General features: G+C 50.4%; 1 protein-coding gene across 8 annotated transcripts in view; it reads left to right on the top strand.

Annotated features, from left to right (window-relative positions):
- The window catches only part of ELMOD3 (ELMO domain containing 3), a 33,108-nt gene that overhangs the window by 699 nt on the left and 13,728 nt on the right, over nt 1–18,681 (top strand). Inside the window, exons 1-8 of one of the 8 annotated variants that reach the window (XM_075910951.1) lie at nt 2,262–2,358; nt 3,810–4,048; nt 5,949–6,029; nt 7,215–7,284; nt 8,551–8,613; nt 11,174–11,265; nt 12,759–12,882; nt 15,037–15,159. In XM_075910951.1, coding sequence (XP_075767066.1) covers nt 4,013–4,048; nt 5,949–6,029; nt 7,215–7,284; nt 8,551–8,613; nt 11,174–11,265; nt 12,759–12,882; nt 15,037–15,159 — 589 coding nt within the window. In that variant the 5' untranslated portion in view covers nt 2,262–2,358; nt 3,810–4,012. Of the gene's footprint in view, nt 1–2,261; nt 2,359–2,751; nt 3,040–3,809; nt 4,049–5,948; nt 6,030–6,091; nt 6,473–7,214; nt 7,285–8,550; nt 8,614–11,173; nt 11,266–12,758; nt 12,883–15,036; nt 15,160–18,681 lie in introns of those variants that run through there. The other 7 variants (XM_075910952.1, XM_075910954.1, XM_075910955.1 and 4 more) reach the window with 7 other exon arrangements.

The raw sequence follows: 18,681 nt of genomic DNA, 5'->3' as shown, positions 1-18,681 counted from the left end.
GTCAGCCACTGGTCAGTTTCAGCAGTGGCTGACTCAGGACGCCTGGGGCAGAGCAGCTGGGGTGCTGCCAGGTTGGTCCAGTAGCGCCCAGAGTGGCGCTACGGGACCAACCGGCAGCACCCCAGCTGCTGTACCACAGGCGTCCAGAGCAAAGCCGCGGAGCACGGGGGCAGCGGGACAGCCCAGACGCACCGTGGCTGTCCTGCTGCCCTCGGGCTCCGCGGCTTTGCTCTGCTTTGTTCCCCGTCTCCCTGGTCTGCAGACCAGGGGGACGGGGAGCAAAGCGGCGGAACACGCGGGCAGTGGACAGCCCAGATGCGGACAGTCCGCTGCCCTCGGGCTCCGTGGCTTTGCTCTGCTTTGCTCCCCGTCTCCCTGGTCTGCAGACCAGGGAGATGGGGAGCAAAGCGGAGCAAAGCCGTGGAGCCCGAGGGCAGCAGGACAGCCACGGCGCGTCTGGGCTGTCTGCTGCCCGTGTGCTGCGCTGCTTTGCTTCCTCTCTCTGGTCTGCTGGAGACCAGGGAGAGGGCCCTGTTCGTAACTGCGGATCCGACATAAGTCGGATCCACGTAACTCAGGGACTGCCTGTAGTTAGTTTCCATCTTTATGAAGAGTTTGAAGCTCCAGTCTTCAAGGGAGTTTCTGGGCACAGATATCCTCCACTTCATCCAAGTCCACTTGGGCTGCATTGTGTGTGTGTGTGTGTGTGTGTGTGTGTGTGTGTGTGTGTGATTCAACGGTAATACTTTCAGAAGAATGAGGGCGGGAGGCTTGGGCAGTATGCTCCTCTAGTCTTTCCCTGGCCACTCATGTTTACTTGGGAGACCATGGGGGTGCATTCACACTCTTCGCACCCCCCCCCCCCCCACGTACGGGCCTGGTCTCCCTCTCTTGGCATTAATTTTTAGGGCTTGTTTACAGGGTAAACAGCTCGGCTTAGTGATACCAACATGTCACTCTGGTTCTACCAGCGTAATTCTCCATGTTGATGGTCTATCAGTATAATTATGCCAGTGTAGCTAGGCTAGTAAAGCTCCCCATGTGTGTGGTTTTGCAGAGTGGGGTTAAGAGCAGTGTTCCTTCTAATTTTTTTCCATCCTTGTGTGGAATACATTTTGTTATGTGCACCAAGACTTGTGTGGATGTGCATCATGAGTAGAAATACATGCTGCTGGCTGTGAGCACTGTGGGAGCTCTGCCAATCAGCTTGGTGGTATTTGAATTTCTCCTGCATGGCTGCTCAAGCGCTCAGCTTACAGGGAACGCTGGAGAATGACTTTTTTGAGTGTAGTTTAACCGCTTCCAAAGAGACGAGAGCTAAAGGGAATTCACATGAAGTACATCAACACAGTTCTTCCCTGACTTTCCTGGGAATGTTTCTTGGGTTCTCAGACCGTGCGTACTGTGACTTCTCAGACATTGTCAGTTCAAAGTAGAGTCACCAAGGCTATGTCTACACTGCAGTGCTATTTCGGGATACCTGCAGTATCCCGAAATAACTATCCTGTGTCTTCACAGCAAGCTGCTATTTCAAAATATAACAGGCTTGTTATTCCGACATCCCTGTAAACCTCATTCCATGAGGAGTAAGGGATGTTTCAGAATAGCGGGTTATTTCAAAATTTGGTGTTGTGTAGACAGCGCCAAATTACAAAAGAAGCTATTTAGAAATAAGCTAAGCTCTAATTGGATATCTTATTTGGAACTAAAGTGCAATGTAGACGTAGCCCAAGGGTCCTGTATTACACCTTTCCAGCTCTGTAGAGCAAGCGTGGGAATTGCAAGAAATGCCCCGCGGGAACGGAGGAGAGTCCCGCCGGGGGTTGCTATTGCTAACGGTGGTAACACTGAGGATGGGTGGACGGAGGCGGAGGAACAGCCCCTTCGCTGGCTCGGGCGAGGCGTGGGCACGGCCCTTGCACAGAGAGGCCCTTTCTCCCAAGGGTGAGTTGGGCACTGGAGTTCCATGGGTGTGAACTGGGGAAAGGGCCTGGCCGAAGCTCCGAAGGGCTCTGAGGGCCCCCTGAGTGTCAGTGGGGCTGGGGCACCGCGCTCGCTCGGGCAGCCGGGGGATGGGCCCCTGGCACTGGGCTGGGCGCAGGTCACTTTAAGAGCTTCCCCCCCATAGAAGCAACGCTTTTTTTTTTTGTTCGCTCTGATTTCTCCCTCCGAGGACGCCGTAGACAGAGCCGCGCGGAGGCATCTGGGAAGTGTAGTTCGGTGGGGGGAGGAGGAGGAGGAGGAGGAGGAGGCGGGGGTGTCCGCGGTGCCTTCTGGGAGTGAGAGGCTCCTGGAACCACAGCTCCCGGCGTGCAGCGCGCCTGGCGGTGGCGGGTGAGGAGCCGAGCTGGGGCGAGGGTGAGGCAGCGCCTCGGGCTCCTGGGCGGGGCGGGGTTCAAAGGTCACGCGCAGTGGGGAGCTGGCTGGGGAGAGGAAGGGAGGGGTTTGGTTGGGAGGGGGGAGTTGGCTGGAAAGGGGGAGGGGGGAGTTGGTGGGGGATGGGGGAGCTAGTGGGGGAGGGGGTGCTGGCTGGGGTGGGGGAGCTAGTGGGGGAGGGGGTGCTGGCTGGGGTGGGGGAGCTGGTGGGGGAGGGGGGAGTTGGTGGGGGATGGGGTGCTGGCTGGGGTGGGGGAGCTGGCTTGGAAGGGGAAGGGTGGAGTTGGTTAGGGGGGAGGGGGGAGGGGGGAGCTGGGGCTGCGAAGAGGGGGAAGTGGGGGTTCAAAGGAGCATGTGGGGAGAAGAGGCCAGGTTGTCAGGGGACCATGGGGCAGCCTAGCACGCGTCTGGCAGGAAGGGGGTGGGGGACAGGGCTGTGCTGGGACTTGAGGAACGGGAGATGGGAAGGGCTAAGAGCAAGGGTGAACAGGGCGTGGGTGCCCTGCACTTTCCACGAAAGCAGCTGGCTTCAGTCACTTGCAGGGATGGGCCCTGGGCTGGAAATGTCATTCTCCCTGGCTGGATCCCATGAGATGGCTGGGCAGGGCGATGGCTTGAGGACAGCTTGGCCATGCTTCTCCCTTCCTCTCTCCTGGGCTGTTTGTATGTCTGCACAGCATCTGAGAGGCGTGATTCCCAGCTTGGGTGGACGTACACACGCTAGCTGTGCTGGCGATAACATGCCAAAATAACAGTGGGCAGGGCTGTGACCTTTCACACTGGCTGCCTGAGTACACTTGTGGACAGGGTCCTCATTATGTGCTCCAGTGGGTGGCCTGATTCCCTGCCCGAGCCACTGTGCCAGCATGCTTTTACAGTGAGCATACTAGCCCAGGCATGGCTAGCGATTCTCTCTACCTGAGCTGGGAGTAACAGCTCTGCTGCAGGGATTAATACTGTATTTGCCTTTTAAAAGAAGTAGTGGCAGCAGCCCGTGTAATTAGGTTGCCTAATGCTTCCTATTGCAAAACAAACTCTTGCAGCCTTTATTTGAAGGGCTCTCTCCCTGCCTCGTTTGCAGCTGGACTTTTACATTTGTTATGGGGTTATGTCTGGGGTCAAAGAGGTGTCTTTGTGCCAATAGAAATGCCTTCATTTAACTGAAGATTACTATTACCCACATGTGGTTTAGGTTTGTTTTTGCACTATGACCCTGCCCTTCAACACGCTCTTTCATTGCACACATGCTGCCCCATCTACATTTGATACCCAGCTCAAGTTCTCGATGGGACACAAAGCAAATGGTTCTTCCCCCTGATGCTTTTCATGACTGAAGGGAGTGTGTATTGCACTGGGAACCAAATACCTTGAGTTCTAGACTCCCTTCTTCCACAGACTCGTGTTAATAATGCTGTACCTTTCACCACTCACAGGGTCTCATACTGGACGGAGAGATTGCACAAACTTGAAATAAAACCTAATGCTTTTAATATGGCAGCTCCAAATCCCATTCACTCAGCCACCCTGCCTCAGAAAGAAAAAACACCTGCCATATCTTTGTCCTTGATTGTGTCATCTGTAAAATTAGGTGACTCGTGAGTCGTGAATAAGTAATCCACCGTTGTCTCAGTGTGTTATGCTGGATCCTCCTCTAACGTCTGGCTCACATAGGGTAAGAGCGTTGTCCTGCTACTAGCCATAGTAATTAGTGCTTAGCTCCAGTAGTAAAGCTATGTGATATGATGCTAAAATTTAAGGGGGGAGGAAGAAGTTGTTACCTTTGCTCAAAATAGAATTTGTTTTTATCTTGCTCCTTTCTAACCCCTCCCCAGTGAATTATATACAAAAACTTATGTTAAACTGAAGATTTGTAGCCCGAGGGCTGCTCATGTTTTTGTCCCTGCCTATACCAATGGCTCCGGTGGCCTATTGCAGAGCTGACTGGATGCAGGTCTGCCACTTCCATGCTTCCTTCAGGCTCCAGCATGATCCCTGTCTTTTGACTTGTCCTTCCTGGAAGTCCCTCTGTGCTGGGGGCAGCTTTGCAATTGTGGGCTTGGGAAGCTGGTTTGTCAATTTCCCAAACTTTTAAAAGTAGAGCCACATATCAAGAAATTGGAACCATGTGGTGTTAAAACCTTATTTTATTATTTTAGTTACACAATATTATGTAATATTATTTATTACACAATCCTGGACATTAGGAAATATTTGAATCCAAGTTTTATTGTTTAAAACTGACCCAGAACATTGCTTTTCAAGCTTGCTGTAGCATTAAACCAAATCTATGCTACAAAGTCTTGTCAGAATAGGTGTGTCAGTAAGGAGTGTGAAAGAATTGTGGCACTAACTGACATAGCCATGCTAAGAACCCCCTACTCACCAGGCAGCTGTAACTTACACCATCAAAAGAGTCATTTTACCAACATAGCTTGTGTGGTTTATCTGTACGAGCAAAAGACCTCCTTTTGCCATTATAAGCTGCCTTTTCACTAAAGCCTTTTCAGCATAGAGTAGTTCTTAAGTGATTTTTAATAGTTATTTGCTAAGTGACAGCATCTAACAACATCTTGAGTCTGCCTTGCAACTAGTTGCTAGGATGGGTGTCCGTGTTCTTCAGCACAGTTTTTTCAAACCTAAGTTTCATTTTGGAGAGAGAACACATCAGTGACGGGTTTTGGTGTTGATGATTGCTAATAGAAGAGAATCCTGTCTCAGTGACAGGGCATCACAAATGCATATCTATTATTTGGAACCCAGTGAAGATACTCTCGGCTGACGCCCAGTAAAACTCTGGAAGTAATTTTCTGAATGAATGGGGCAGTAAACAGCTCAGGGCTATTTACACTCTCTGCAAACTCAGGCATATATCACCACATTATTTATGCTTGGGTCACGTTTTGAAGGGTGATAGAAATGTAGCCGTGTTAGTCTGGTGTAGCTGAAACAAAATACAGGACTATGTAGCACTTTAAAGACTAACAAGATGGTTTATTAGATGATGAGCTTTCGTGGGCCAGACCCACGAAAGCTCATCATCTAATAAACCATCTTGTTAGTCTTTAAAGTGCTACATAGTCCTGTATTTTGTTTTGAAGGGGTTTTTCAACCATAACAACTGGAGACAATATTAAAAAAACAAACAAACGAAAGCTGAAGAGACTCTGAAGAACAGATGACAGATGAGTTAGCAGACCTTTGTGAGTCCTTTGCATTCTGTGCACATCCACCACTTTGGGAAACACAGGTTTAAACCGACTTTTAATTGTAACAACTGTAGAAAGTTATTTTTTATTAAAACTTTAAAGAGTCCCTAGCTTTTACTCTTTTACTAAACACTCACACAGAAGAAATAACAAGGAAAGTTAAACTTTGAAAATGAGGTGAAATTTTCATTTTAACATTTTTTCTTATCTCCTTTCCGTTTGATTATATTGGCCAGATCACTAGCTGGAAAAAAACTCCATGCTTGGACTGTATAATGCATGCGTACTACTGACAGGAACTCGGGCCGCTTTAGGAAGTGACTGGATGTTCGTGCTCTGGTGACTATGATTTCATTGTTTCATTAGGGCATGAACAGATGCACCGCAGTCACCCCTGAGTCTGAAGAACGAGGTATCTTCCTTCCTCCAGCAGGCAAATCCATACCTGTGCGTATCTTAAATATTCTCAAACTTTTCAGCAGCCTGAGACTAAACTCTAGCATCAGCCACGCCTCTCTACTCTATGCAAAGACCAGCAGGATGGCCACATTAGGAATTAAATGTAATTGCAGAAAGAGTCAGGAATGCAAAGTCCCTTTGTGTGTATGCATTCCATCAGAGGCTTTCATGGTACAACTGTACCCATGTGTGCATTTACCTAGTGGTGTGGACTGTACTCTGCAAACGTTGGGAGTTACAGAAGAAGGTGTGATTGCCTTGTACTACGCCTGCAGGCAAACTCCCAGCAGCGCTGTCGTTCTGTTGCTCATTGTGACACAATACTGTGCACATTTCAGCAGCTGAGCATGGTGCTGGTGTTGGGCCTGGGAATTACAGTTGTCAGCGCAAACCTCATGCGTCCATGCTTGAATGGGATACCAGAAAGCAGGGTAGCTTAGGCCTGCCTGCCCTTCTGTGTCAGCTGTGGGTGGACAGAGTGAAGGATTGGGGTGGGGCCTCATTTAAACGGGGAAGAGGGTTAGATCCAAACTCTCCACGCAGTTCCCTTGCTCCTTTACCAGCTTGTGGGCTAACCCATTGCCGCCAGCAGGGCCACTATTCCACTACAAACCCTTTATAATGAAGAGCACTCTCTGCCTCTTTGACTGACTACCCCATTCCCTGTGCAGCTTCTCTCAGGGCAGAGGAAAGGGTGAACTCCCACGTGGAAAAGCTGGGGGGTCTGTGCTGAGCGAGCAGGGTGGTAGCGGTGGCCTTTTACTGGGGAGCAATCCAGGAGGGCTGTGTCGTTGTTGCAAGTTTGTCCTTTGGCTTGTGGAAGATTGGAGGATTGAGAGGGTATCGCATTATGTTAGCCCCTGAGAACCTTCAAAGGGCTCTTTCCTTTCCCTGGACCCCACCCCACTCATAGTGTGTCTCCAGGCCTTGGCTGTATTCTGTGATGGTTGTGGCGTAACAAGAACAGTGTCAATGGGGATATTTCCCAAAGTGAGAACAAGTCACTGTGGCTTCTGGGAGACCTCAGGTGTGGGGAGGGAAATAGGTTTGTGCTGAAGGTCCCTTGTCTGCTGCGGTTTGGGGCGTTCAGCACATCGATCTAGAACAAAATCCTTTAAAAACTACAGAAGGTGCAGAGGGCGTTGCTCCTTCTGACTCTGTTCTCTCCGCTAGATCTCGGTGCTGAAGCAGAATGGACTCCTGCAGGCGCTGGCAGAGGGAGCCAATGGGCACACAGAAACTGGTAAGCTGTGTTTGAATGTTTCTACTTCATGTCCTGTTGCCTTCCAATTAGGGATGTAAGCGACTGGTCGACTATCTGATAAGCAAAAGCTTATTGGATAGTTGACACACTAGTCGCTTCCAGCAAGAGGGGGGAAGAGGGGATGTGCTGGAGGGAGCCGGCTCAAAAGCCGGTTCCCCCCAGTTCAGTGGGAGGGGGCAGGAGCGCAGTGGTGGCGTTCCACCTTTGAAATGTACAAGAGTCCTCGCTGGGGCTCTCGTACATTTCAAAGAGTGAAATGCCCTGTGGAGTCTGAGTCCCCCGCTGGCCCCAGGCTCATGCGGAATTTCAATCTTTGAAATGCAGAAGATCCCTGCTGAAGCTCTTGTGCCGCATGGCGTTCAGCCTTTGAAACGCACGTCTGCCTTTGAAATGTCACAACAGCCCACTGGGCTCTTGCTACATTTCAAAGAGGAAGCACCTTTGTCGACTAATTGAATAGTCGATGGAAATACCATCCACTATTCGATTAGTTGATTAATTTTAACATCCCTACTTCCAGTACCGGAGGGGCCAGTGTGTCCCAGCAGTGGTTACAGCAGCCTGGTGCTTCTCTTCCTGCCTGCCGAACAAATCCTGTCTGTTCTGCTGATGGCTTGGCCAGAACTTCACTACATGCCACAGGTTCAGATTGTTGAGCACTTGGTATTCTTGGCCTAAAACTCCATGGCATTGCTCCAAGGTGTTGGTCAGGCTTTCTGGCCTGAACATCTGCTCTGAGTTTGTCTCTGACATGTGGGTCAGCTGTTACTCTGCATCCCCAAAGCACCTGCCTGCCTCTGTCTGTCTGAGCATATGGCCAGAAGAACTGCCATGGCCCATCCTTCCCTGCCCCCTTTGGGGTGGCTTGGCCCTTTTGCAAGTGTGCTGTGGAGAGAGGCTTTTGCCTGCAGCTCCCCCGAGAGATCTAATCACAATGCCCCCTGCACTTGCTGGTATTCTCTCCTCTCTGGAACTGGGTGAGTTTGCTGCAGGCCTCTTGGCCTGAATGGGAGATCATCGAGGTAGGGGCCATCAAGGAATCTGCTGCTGTTCAGCCTTCTATCAGTGTGTGTCCATCTTGTTCCGTGATAAAACGGAACATGAAGTGAGACCCTCAAAGGTGGCCGAGGTCAGGTCCCAGGAACTGTGGTACTTTTTATCTGCTGGCTGATGGCGGAACAAAGCAAACAGCTGTCCTGAGAGTTCTAGCGGTCACTAACCATCCTTGTGTCTCTTTTCTGCCAGAGCCTAGTGCAGAGGTGCTGCGAGCACAGGAAGAATGGGAAGCTGTGGAAAATGTCCAGTCAGGTACAGATAACGGCAGTGGTACCAATTATCTCTCTGTAGCACTGTAGATATATACCGATGGTTGATCAGTCATCACGGGATTGTCGCTTGCCCTCATCTCCTGGTCTGGGTCCTTCTGTCTCATTCGTCAGTTTCTCATCTAATATTTCTTCAGTTTTTGGCCCATTTTCACATGTATTCTTATCCATTGTCACATACTCTGTTACCTAATTTTCCTCCAGTCAGTATTCAGCACAGTACTCGCTGATTTTACATAATCTGTTCATTCCGCATGCACAAGCTTTAGTCACCGCTAATGTCTACATTTATCTTGCTAAGTTTGCAGTTCCTGAGTCATGTTGATCCAGGGTCCCCTATTCCTAAGTTCCTTGGAAAAAGGAGTTTTTGTTTATCATGCCACATTTGTGCCTCTTACTTACATCTTCTAGCACAACAGACGTGCCTTGACAACATTATACTTTTAAACAAATCAAATGATGTCAAAAATAACTTGACAACATGAAAAATATACTTGGCCCGTGTGGTGTTATGCATATGCTTACCTGCTCTCCGTAATTACCGCTTGTTAAAAAGATAGCTAAAGAAACTTTCAGATCTTACCATTAGCAGTTGTTCCTTTCAGAGGTATAGCTGTATATTGTAGGTATTGTATGCAGTGTACCACATGCAAGTTATTTATGTATATTGTTCTTCCCCTTCATCTCTTAGGAGGGGGATATTTGAGAGCACAACAGAGCTCTTGAATGTTAACATGTTTGATTTTCCGCAAACAAAAGTTTGTCGTGGGATTTTTATTTTGCTCAAAGTCCAAAGTTTTTCCTGTTACAAATTTTTGTGCGCTCTGGTTTCTAGACCTTGGGGGTTTTCTGCTCTATTCTATTTGTCACCAGCGCGCCATTTGGTATAGTAGTGCTGAGGGGGAGATAGTGACAGGCCTGCCAGGTGAAGCACGACACAAAGAATATGGCATTGGCAATGGAGTGTCTCCTTGTCTGATGCTGCAGGGGACACTGATGCAAATCTTACCCTCAAGCCCTGCTTGCAGGCCTTCCTGTGGGCTGCTAAAGAAGCATTTGCAAAGCAGCTCGTCAGTGACATCTGTCCATGCAGATTCCTACCAGGTCTGGCCTAGTGCACAACACACATTGTACTTGCTCTGAGGATCTTAGTGTGAAGATGAGGGGCCTGATTCTCCTCTTGCTTATGCAAGTTTTACACTAGTGCAACGCCACTGGTTCCTTTGGAGCTGTTCTTGCGTCTCTTGCATGAGGGGTGTTGGCATGTGTGGGGCAGCTCACGTACCAAGTTCCATGTGTGTGGATTGTGTTGGGAGGGAGCTGTGTGAATGCCTGGATGCTGCGGGACTTGGCTGGAGTGTGCCGTACGCTGCCGATGCCCAGCTGGTAGATGGTTTCTTAAGGACTTTTACCAGGTTGGGCAAAAAGCCAGGGGTGCGTACTGAAGTGAGAGCTAGGCATAACCGAGAATTGGACTGGTAGACCTTGAACCAAAGCTGAGTGGCTGATACAGACTCTGCACGGATGCCTCCATGCAGCTGAAACCTTCAAGGAGAGGAGAGATGTTCTGCGGATGTACCCGACATTTGACGTGTTCCCCTCCAAACCGTGACCTTTTTTTAGCTTAGTATTCCCTGGTAGCTTTGTCTGTCAATTATCTTCCAAACTGGGGGCTCTGACCACTGACCAAAGTCCCATTGATATCCCAGAAGCTCTCAGAGCACTCCCACTGTCCCAAGGCATGCCTCTTCTTAGGACTAGGGCCCTACCAAATTCATGGCCATGCAACGTGTCATAGACTGTGAAATCTGTACTTTCTGTGCAGCTTTCACCGAGACCAGCGTTTCTCCAATCGGAGGCCTTGACCCAAAAAGTCAGGGGGTCACAAGGTTATTTTAGGAGGGTAATGGTATTTGCTGCCCTCAGGGCTGGCAGCTGGAGAATGGTGGTTGGCCGGGTGCCCAACTCGGAAGGCAGTGCCCCACCAGAAGTGCAGAAATAAAGGTGGCCATGCCATGCCATGCCATCCTTCCTTCAGAGCTGGGCTCCTGGCCAGCAGCCACTGCTCTGCAGCTGCCAAGCTCAGAAGGCAGTGAAGCTGCCAGCAGCTGCACAGAAGTAAGGGGAGCAGTGGTACACGTCAAATGTCGGCTACATCCACAGAACATCCCCTATGCAACTCCTTTCTGGGTCCAGACCCCTACAATTACAACACCGTGACATTTCTGATTTAATGAAATTCACCAGATTTAAAATCCTGAGACTGTGGAATTGACCAAAATGGACAGTGAGTTTGGTAGGCCCTGACAAGGCAAGTCTGAAATAGTGACCACGTCCGGAGTGCTGTGGGCAAGCCGAGTGGGAGGTATCCCTGGTGTTGTTGTGCTTGCAGGCCTAAGTTTGGACACAGGGCAAAGCTTAGCGTGGTTGATGGGGAAGGGAAGCTGGTGGGAGTGCAGGGCTTTTCAGGGAGCCGGCTGTGAGACTCAGCGGGAGGAGACTCCTTGTGGATCCCAAGCAAGACTGTTCTCTCACCTTCGCAGGGATCGTGGGGACGTCTGCCAGTCACATGCCCCTGATTGCCTTCAATGAAGCACTGCAATATTTCCAGACGGCTGACCTGTCAGAGTGCAGGGTACGTACGGGCTCCTGGGACTGAGCGATGGGTGTTAGCACTGTGCGGACAGGATCTCGTTAGTCCCTGGGCCACTTCCCTGCTGGGAGTATTTTACTGAGACGCAGGGAGGCAAAGGGGCTAGTGAAAGGCCACAAAGTGAGGCTGGGCTGAGCTGAGGCTAGAACTCAAATTTTCCTGGTCAGAGGCAGCCTCCCCCATTTTGCCCCTGTTTCCAATTGTTGAAGCAAAAAAAACTGCTCCTCTCTGTTTAGGCAGCTAACAAACAGCTTTATTAATTAATAAAGCACAGCATGAGCCAAACGTGGTCCCAGCAAAGCCAGGCCCAGTAAGGCTGCTAATACAATCAATCCTAGTATCTTTATACCCTTAGCCAAACAGTCTGACGTCAGGGCATCCAATTACAGAAATCCTCAATTAAACTTGGAAAAACAAAGCCTTATCAACAAGATGGCGGACAGGTACGAGGGAGTACATCTCCTGTCCCAACCAGCCCAATTAACACATACCAATAGCCCATCCTGTAGGCCTGTTCTCACGGGGTGACAGAACGTTCACTCTGGTCTACGTGCTTGAGAGAAAAGCTGAAATGGTTTCTGTTGTACAAGATGGCTTTTAGCTAAATATGAAATGGTTTCTACAGTTTCTACACTATTATCCTGCCTTCTGCCCCATCCCAGACATCCCCCTGTCTGCTTCCAGCCTATCCCTCTCTGGTCCAATCCTTCAGTGTATGCCCGCTACTGTGTCTGCCCCATACCACCCGGCATTTGAGTCAGATTGCTTCCTCCTTCTTTGTTGCTTGGGCACTAAGAGGGGGAGCACTGGCAGCACAGGGGGGAGTCTGCTTTCTCTAACTTCTGGTCGTTGGTACCCCAGTGTCTGAAGGCCAGGAGGAAGGTTCGTGCCCATCCCCTGTGCTTCTGGGCCAGAGCATGATCAGTGCAACAGAACGTTCAGAGAGTGCAGCCGCCACACTCCTACAAACCTCTTCTGAGCTTGTGCAAATGGCGATTTACAAATGCACGTCATTCATCTAAACCTTGATGAATTTTCCTGGGGGTAAGAAATGGAACCTCTCCAGCCCTAAGGTTTCTATCCTGCCAAATGTCGAGTCTGCCCTGCAAAGCACAGAGATGCTAGAGCTTCTCAAAGAAACAGTTGTAAGAATTTTTTAATGTTGACTGACCAACCTATTTTTCTCTAACCTTGTTTTGAGAAGCAGCTGCAATGTTTTTGCGGAAACTTTCCTGAAGTCAAGACCAGGAGTGTGAAACTTAATCTTGAGAGGTTAAAGTTCGGCAAAATCAGAGGCAACTTAAAACAGGGTCTTGTAATGGAAAGTGTTGGGCAACCTTAATTCTTGGTGTTACCACCCAATTAATTAAAAATTCCCTTGTGAAACAGGATTTCCCCCGTGTTTCTCCCAGATGATTCCAAAGGAGACTGCACCACGTACCCCGACACGTCTCTTTGTATCATCCTTTTCTTAGAAAAAGATCCAGCCGACGGTGCGAAGGCGAGGGCTGTCCGCCATTACTCACTTCTTCTTTGGCCCCCCCCGGCTCCAGCAGCAGCTGCAAGGTGAACGGGATCTGGCCTTGGCAATAGCCCAGGGTGAGTATTCCCTCCTAAGGAGGGGGATGAGTTGTGCCCAGCCAATTTAATCAGCCTCCTTTGGATGAGTGGTGTCGGTTACATGCCCATGATTGAAGCGTGGTCCGTACTCCCCTCAGCTGGTGTCCTGAAGCGCAGTGCCTTCCGCCCCACTGCTGCCTGTGTACCTTGGGCTGTGGCCTTTCAACAGCCATTTTGTGCCCTCTCTCCCTAGCATCCTCCCTCTCCAGCACCCCAGACATCGCAAGTCGCTGGGTCACACGTTCATTCTACAGAAAGAGCCTTTATGTGGGTCCTCTGTGTGGAGTAGGGTTTGAATATGGCGCTTGGAAATACCAGCTTCCTGCTAGTACCACATCCCCGCGAAGGTCTGAAGAGGGTTGGCCCGTTTAGAAATCTCTCCTCTTCATAAGAGGATCGAGGAAGTCAGCTGTTGTGATGGTTACATGGCAGTATCTGCTAAGCGGGCGGCAGGTCCAGAGGTTAGAGTGCTAGCCTGGGAATTCACTGCTCTGCCACAAACTTCCTGGCTGTGTCTAGATTGGCATGATTTCCGGAAGTGCTTTTAATGGAAAAGTTTTCCGTTAAAAGCATTTTCGGAAAAGAGCGTCTAGATTGGCATGGACGCTTTTCCGCAAAAGCACTTTGGCCACGGATGCTTTTCCGCAAAATCTAGATACGCTTTTCTGCAAAAAAGCCCCGATCGCCATTTTCGCGATCGGGGCTTTTTTGCGCAAAACAAATCTGAGCTGTCTACACTGGCCCTTTTGTGCAAAACTTTTGCGCAAAAGGGACTTTTGCCCGAACGGGAGCAGCATAGTATTTCCACAAGAAGCACTGATTTCTTACAGTAGGAAGTCAGTGCTTTTGTGGAAATTCAAGCAGCCAGTGTAGACAGCTGGCAAGTTTTTCCGGAAAAGCAGCTGATTTTCCGGAAAAACTGGCAGTCTAGACACAGCCCCTGTGTGTTCTTGGGCGAACCACTTTGTTTTTCTGTGCTCCGTTCCCCGTTGTTGTAGCACTGCTCTGCCTCCCAGGGCGGCTGTGCGGGTGAATCGACTGGGTTCAGATACTCTGGCGGTGGGGCTGGATACGTACCGTAGATGGAAATAAATGATTCCAACTTGCATTAAGTTCAGTGAATTTCTGTCCCAGAAACGTAAGCTCTGTCTCGCTAGGTTAAACCAGTAGCCCTGTCCTATTCTGTTCAAGTTCTACTGTGCTCCTTGCTGTAGTATTAGAGCGCCTTCCAGCCGTGCGTTAAGCAATGTGGCTGGTCTGTTGCACGGTGTTTGTTCTCTTGCTCTCTCCCCAGGGGAAGAAGCCAAAGCCAGTGTGTCTAGGGAAGTGACTTGGTTGGTGTGGTGTTTTGTTTAAACATACGTGTTGCTCTGTATTTAGGATAGAGGGCAAGGCCAAGGAAATGCATGTCTCCCTGGGAGCGGAAGGTGGGGAAGATTGGGGTTTCTTGCAGAGTTTCTTGCAGAATTTTGGGGCTGGCCCTGCAAAGCTGTTTCCTGCACAGAGGCGCTCTAACCCTTCCTGGGGAGTTCCACATGCGGCATCTCTGTTCCAGGGGTCAGCACCGGCTGTGTCGTAGGAAAGTGCAAAGACCCCCTGCACTTGGCTGCTAGTCTTCCTTCGGGGGGAGACTTTCTAAAGCTGAGGTGTATGAGGACTGGCTTGTGCCCTGAATCTTGGAGGCTTCCATCCCTTCCAGAACTCCTTGGGCGCCCTCTCATCCTTCTAGTCACAGAGTCCCAGGGAGGGCAGAGACCTGAGGAGTCATCGAGTCCAGCCCCCTGCCCAAGGCAGGACCAGCCCCAACTCAATCATCCCAGCCAGGGCTGTGTCATGCCAGGACTGAAGAACCTCTAGGGATGGAGATTCCACCCCCTCCCTGGGTAACAGATCCCAGCGCTTCCCCACCCGCCTAGGGAAATCGTTTTTCCTCATCTCCCCCCCAGACCACCCCCACTGCAACCAAGCAAGCCGGATGATCTTGTTATCCACTTAAATGTCTAGTTCTTCTGTGAATCCATTTAACCTGCAGAGTGATGGGGGTTTTGTTGTTTTTTTGCCACGTCTCTGCATTGGTGCTTTAGAGAAGAGGGATGCTCGTTGTCAGAGAGCTGATCAATGTTTTCTGTACAGGTGGCTTGGATAACAATGAGAGAGTGCACATGCGGATCCTGCAGACCATCTACAAGAAACTTACAGGCTCCAGGTTCGATTGTCCCCGCTATGGTGCCCACTGGGAAGAGCTAGGCTTTCAAGGTATGGGGAGGCAGTGAGGAGAGGTTGAAGTCTGTGGTACAGAACTCTGAGGATGGGATCCCCTATTCTCACTCCGACTCTGTGGCTGAAGTGAGCCAACACCGATGTAAAGGATTCTGGGTTTGTTTCCTCCATTCCCCTGCTGCTACTCTCGACTGCTGATCTGGCACCTTTTGCTGTCCCAGCCAGCGGTCTGACATGCCAGCCAGCCAGTCACGTGCTGATACCCCAGTATCTGCTGCCCCCACTGACTTGGTTACTGCTGGCCCAAGGAGATGCCATTAGCTTATCTGGTCTACCATGTGTTCCTGGTTGACCATTGCTGCTTGTTGTTGGTGAGTTCTGTGAAAAATAAACCTTCTCTGGGACGTTTGATTTGGTGGGAAGGCCGCAGCTCTGCAGATAAGGTTATATTAAGGTTGACCTGTAAAGAAGGGATGCAGCCTCTTTTTGTGCAGTATAACCCCCCCCCCCACACACACACAGCAAACATATAGCACTTCCTCTGCAGCTGCAGAATGTTTTTCTGAGGAGTTCGAAACCGCTCCATTAATTAGAGTTGCCCCTTTCCTAAAGAATCCAGTTTTTAACGAATGTATCATGTGCCAATCTTCTCTTTGTCTGGAATGTGTTTCAGGCACAAACTCTTCAAACCCTCCACATAGCTGAAGTTAATTGAACTCCTGTGCAGAGCCTTCATTTGAAAAATGTCAGTTGTAGTTAAGGAAAGTTGTTAATGGGGGTTGTCTCTAATTGCTATGACGATATGGACTGTGGACAGAATGAGGCCTGGTGCGTGCTACAAAGATCAGTTGCTATGAGCCACCTTGCTCTGACCGAGCTGTGCGTGTGTTTCCCATCAGCAGGAGTGCCTTGCTGTTGATGGTCCCCACCCCCCACCGAGCAGTGTTGAGCCCTTGCTACTTAACTGAGGTTGATGCAGTGCGAGTGTAGACACTACATTACCTATGCCAACCCTCCTGGTCCTCCAGCAGCTGACCCACAATTCTTCATACTGACCACTCTGGTCATAGCTATGAACTCCACTGCCAGGGGTCATAGAAGGGCTGGATCCTATAACACCTTCATTGAAATGCCTTTTCCTGATTGTCCAGTGTGATGAGCACACCTAGCTGCTCTCCCTTATTCTGTGCAGCTGCCAGCCATCCGTGCTGGCTACGTGCTCCAAGCATGGTTTAGCCTGGAGTAGACAGGAGATATGGGGTCTCCTGGGACTGTGGAGAGAAGAGACTCTGCAGGCAGCGATGGATCTCCCGAAGAAGTGTGAAGGTCTATGAGCAGACTGCACGGAAGATGCAGGAGGAAGGGTATGACAGATCCGCAGCAGAGCCGCGTGGAAGCAAAGGAACTGAAGCAGGCATAGCAACAGGCCAGTCAATTGCTGAGCCACAGACCTGCCGCTTTTACCATGAGCTGCATGTGGAGACCTTCACCCCCCGCGCCCCCCCCCCCGTTCCCTGAGCTCTGTGAGTACCTTGAGGAGCTAGAGGCGCACACCCCTGCCATGAACAAGGGAAGGAGGAGGAGGGGAGACAAGCAACCGAAGGTCTTGCTGTGCCACAATGCAGGACCTGCCTGGGACACCACACTGGTCAGTCCTGACACGAGAGCACGGGAGATCCGGTGCTGGGGAGGGAACCTCGGGTAAGTGTGTAAATGCATTTCACGTGACCGTGATTACTGCTAGTGCCCCCAGCATAGCGGAACCCCACTGCGAAGTTGTCGTGAATTTCTTCACCCAAGAAGAAGGTGGTAGGACAACGGAGAGGCGTGGAGCTGGGCAGGGTTGCCATGTGCAGCAGTTTGTTTATGTGCACGGGGGAGTCTGTTGAATCCTCCCGAGGAATCCTGATGTATCTGCAGTCCTCTCCCAAGGGCTTCTAGGGTTGGCAGCTTTATTTTTCCTCTGCAGTCGGATGTTTTCCCATGTCGATTGGTGCCATTGCAGTAAACAGGCTAGTGGCATGTGGGCTCGGGCAGCTCGGGGGTGCCAGCAGCAGCTGTATTTTCCGTGCTTCGGTTACTCTCAGGAGTGAGAGATCTGTCAAATTCACGGCTGCCTGCGGGAAATGGTGCTGGTATTCAGTGCCATGGCCCAGTACTGAGTAATTCCCTCCTCGTCTCCTGGTATTCAGTGCCATGGCCCAGTACTGAGTAATTCCCTCCTCATCTCCTGGTATTCAGTGCCATGGCCCAGTACTGAGTAATTCCCTCCTCGTCTCCCTTCGCCCCGGCTGCCGCTGAGAGCCGTGTTGTGCGCACGCTCTCAAGCAGAAGTGCCAATAAGCAGGTCTTGTTAAAATTGTGGGGCAAAGAAATCTGAACCTTAACTTTTGCTTTCTGGAGGGACGGAGCTCACAGCAGTGCCTCTGCATGCTTTATTTGTAGCTTCTCCTTTGTGGCCCGGAGGGGTACCCTCTCCGCACCTGCAGAACGCCTGAAGCAGATGAGGAGAAAGAAGAGGGCTTGAGATGTGTTCAGCGAGGCCCTGCAGGCCAGTGCTGCATCAGAGGGTGAGCAGAGGGCCCGGAGGGTGAATACTGCAGACTGTAAGAAACAGACAGGAGAAAAGTCCAGGAGTCCCAGGAGGAGAGGAGATTCACCAGGACGTAATGGGGCGACTGACAGCAAATTCAGATGTTATGGACTCTTGTGGACCTATAGGCTCAGTAATAATGGGCTCGCCTCTCTTTGCAGTCCTCGGAGCAGTCCATTTTAGCATCTCCCCTCCCCCCGAACATGGCACGTGGCATCCAGGACTGAAGCCCTACTCTATTTCTTCACACCCGCGGCAGTAAGGACAACCACAGGGTCACATACAATGACCTGTGAGAGCCGCAGCTGCTGTACATGTAGCCAAAATGGACACGAATGTTCTTTCTCCTTGGTGAGCGCCGTAATGTTAACTTACTAGGGTTTTATTGTGCCTGCTTTTAAAATGGAAAAGCTTTTTTATGCTGGTTTGGTTCCTCAATAAAACTAGTTTTGGTCAATGTAATTCATCTGTGCAGCGTATGTTGGAAACGAATTGAGCGCCTCGCAGTACTGAAAGCACCCATCTACTTTGTACAGCGTGACACAACTCGTAGAATCAGACACACACACACTGTAATAACTGTAAGTGTACAGCAAGTACCACAAAATGAATAGGCACCGTGACAGTGTTCTAGTCATGGCTGCACATCTAACAGGGCCCGGTAGAACGCAGTCCAACACAGGCGTTACTGTGACTCCCTGGCAAAGGGCTCTTGCAAGGTCTTTCGCAGCTGTACAGCTCCTCCATTAGCCCTTGTAGCTGTTCAAATTCAGCAGACAGCTGCTCCATGTCCCCCCTCCTCCCTAGCAGCATTTTCCCCCTTTGCCTCGCAGATACTGCATAGGATGCAGCAGGCAGCTATAACCACGGGGGTATTTTTCTCACAGAGATACAGTTAGGTGAGTGAAAAAGGCCAACACCTCCTCAGCTTACCAAACGCACGTTGGGCTTTCATTCCACACCGG

Source organism: Pelodiscus sinensis, chromosome 28 (genome assembly GCF_049634645.1).
Source record: "Pelodiscus sinensis isolate JC-2024 chromosome 28, ASM4963464v1, whole genome shotgun sequence".
NCBI lineage: Eukaryota > Metazoa > Chordata > Testudines > Trionychidae > Pelodiscus > Pelodiscus sinensis.
This window is presented reverse-complemented; position numbering and strand designations above follow the sequence as displayed.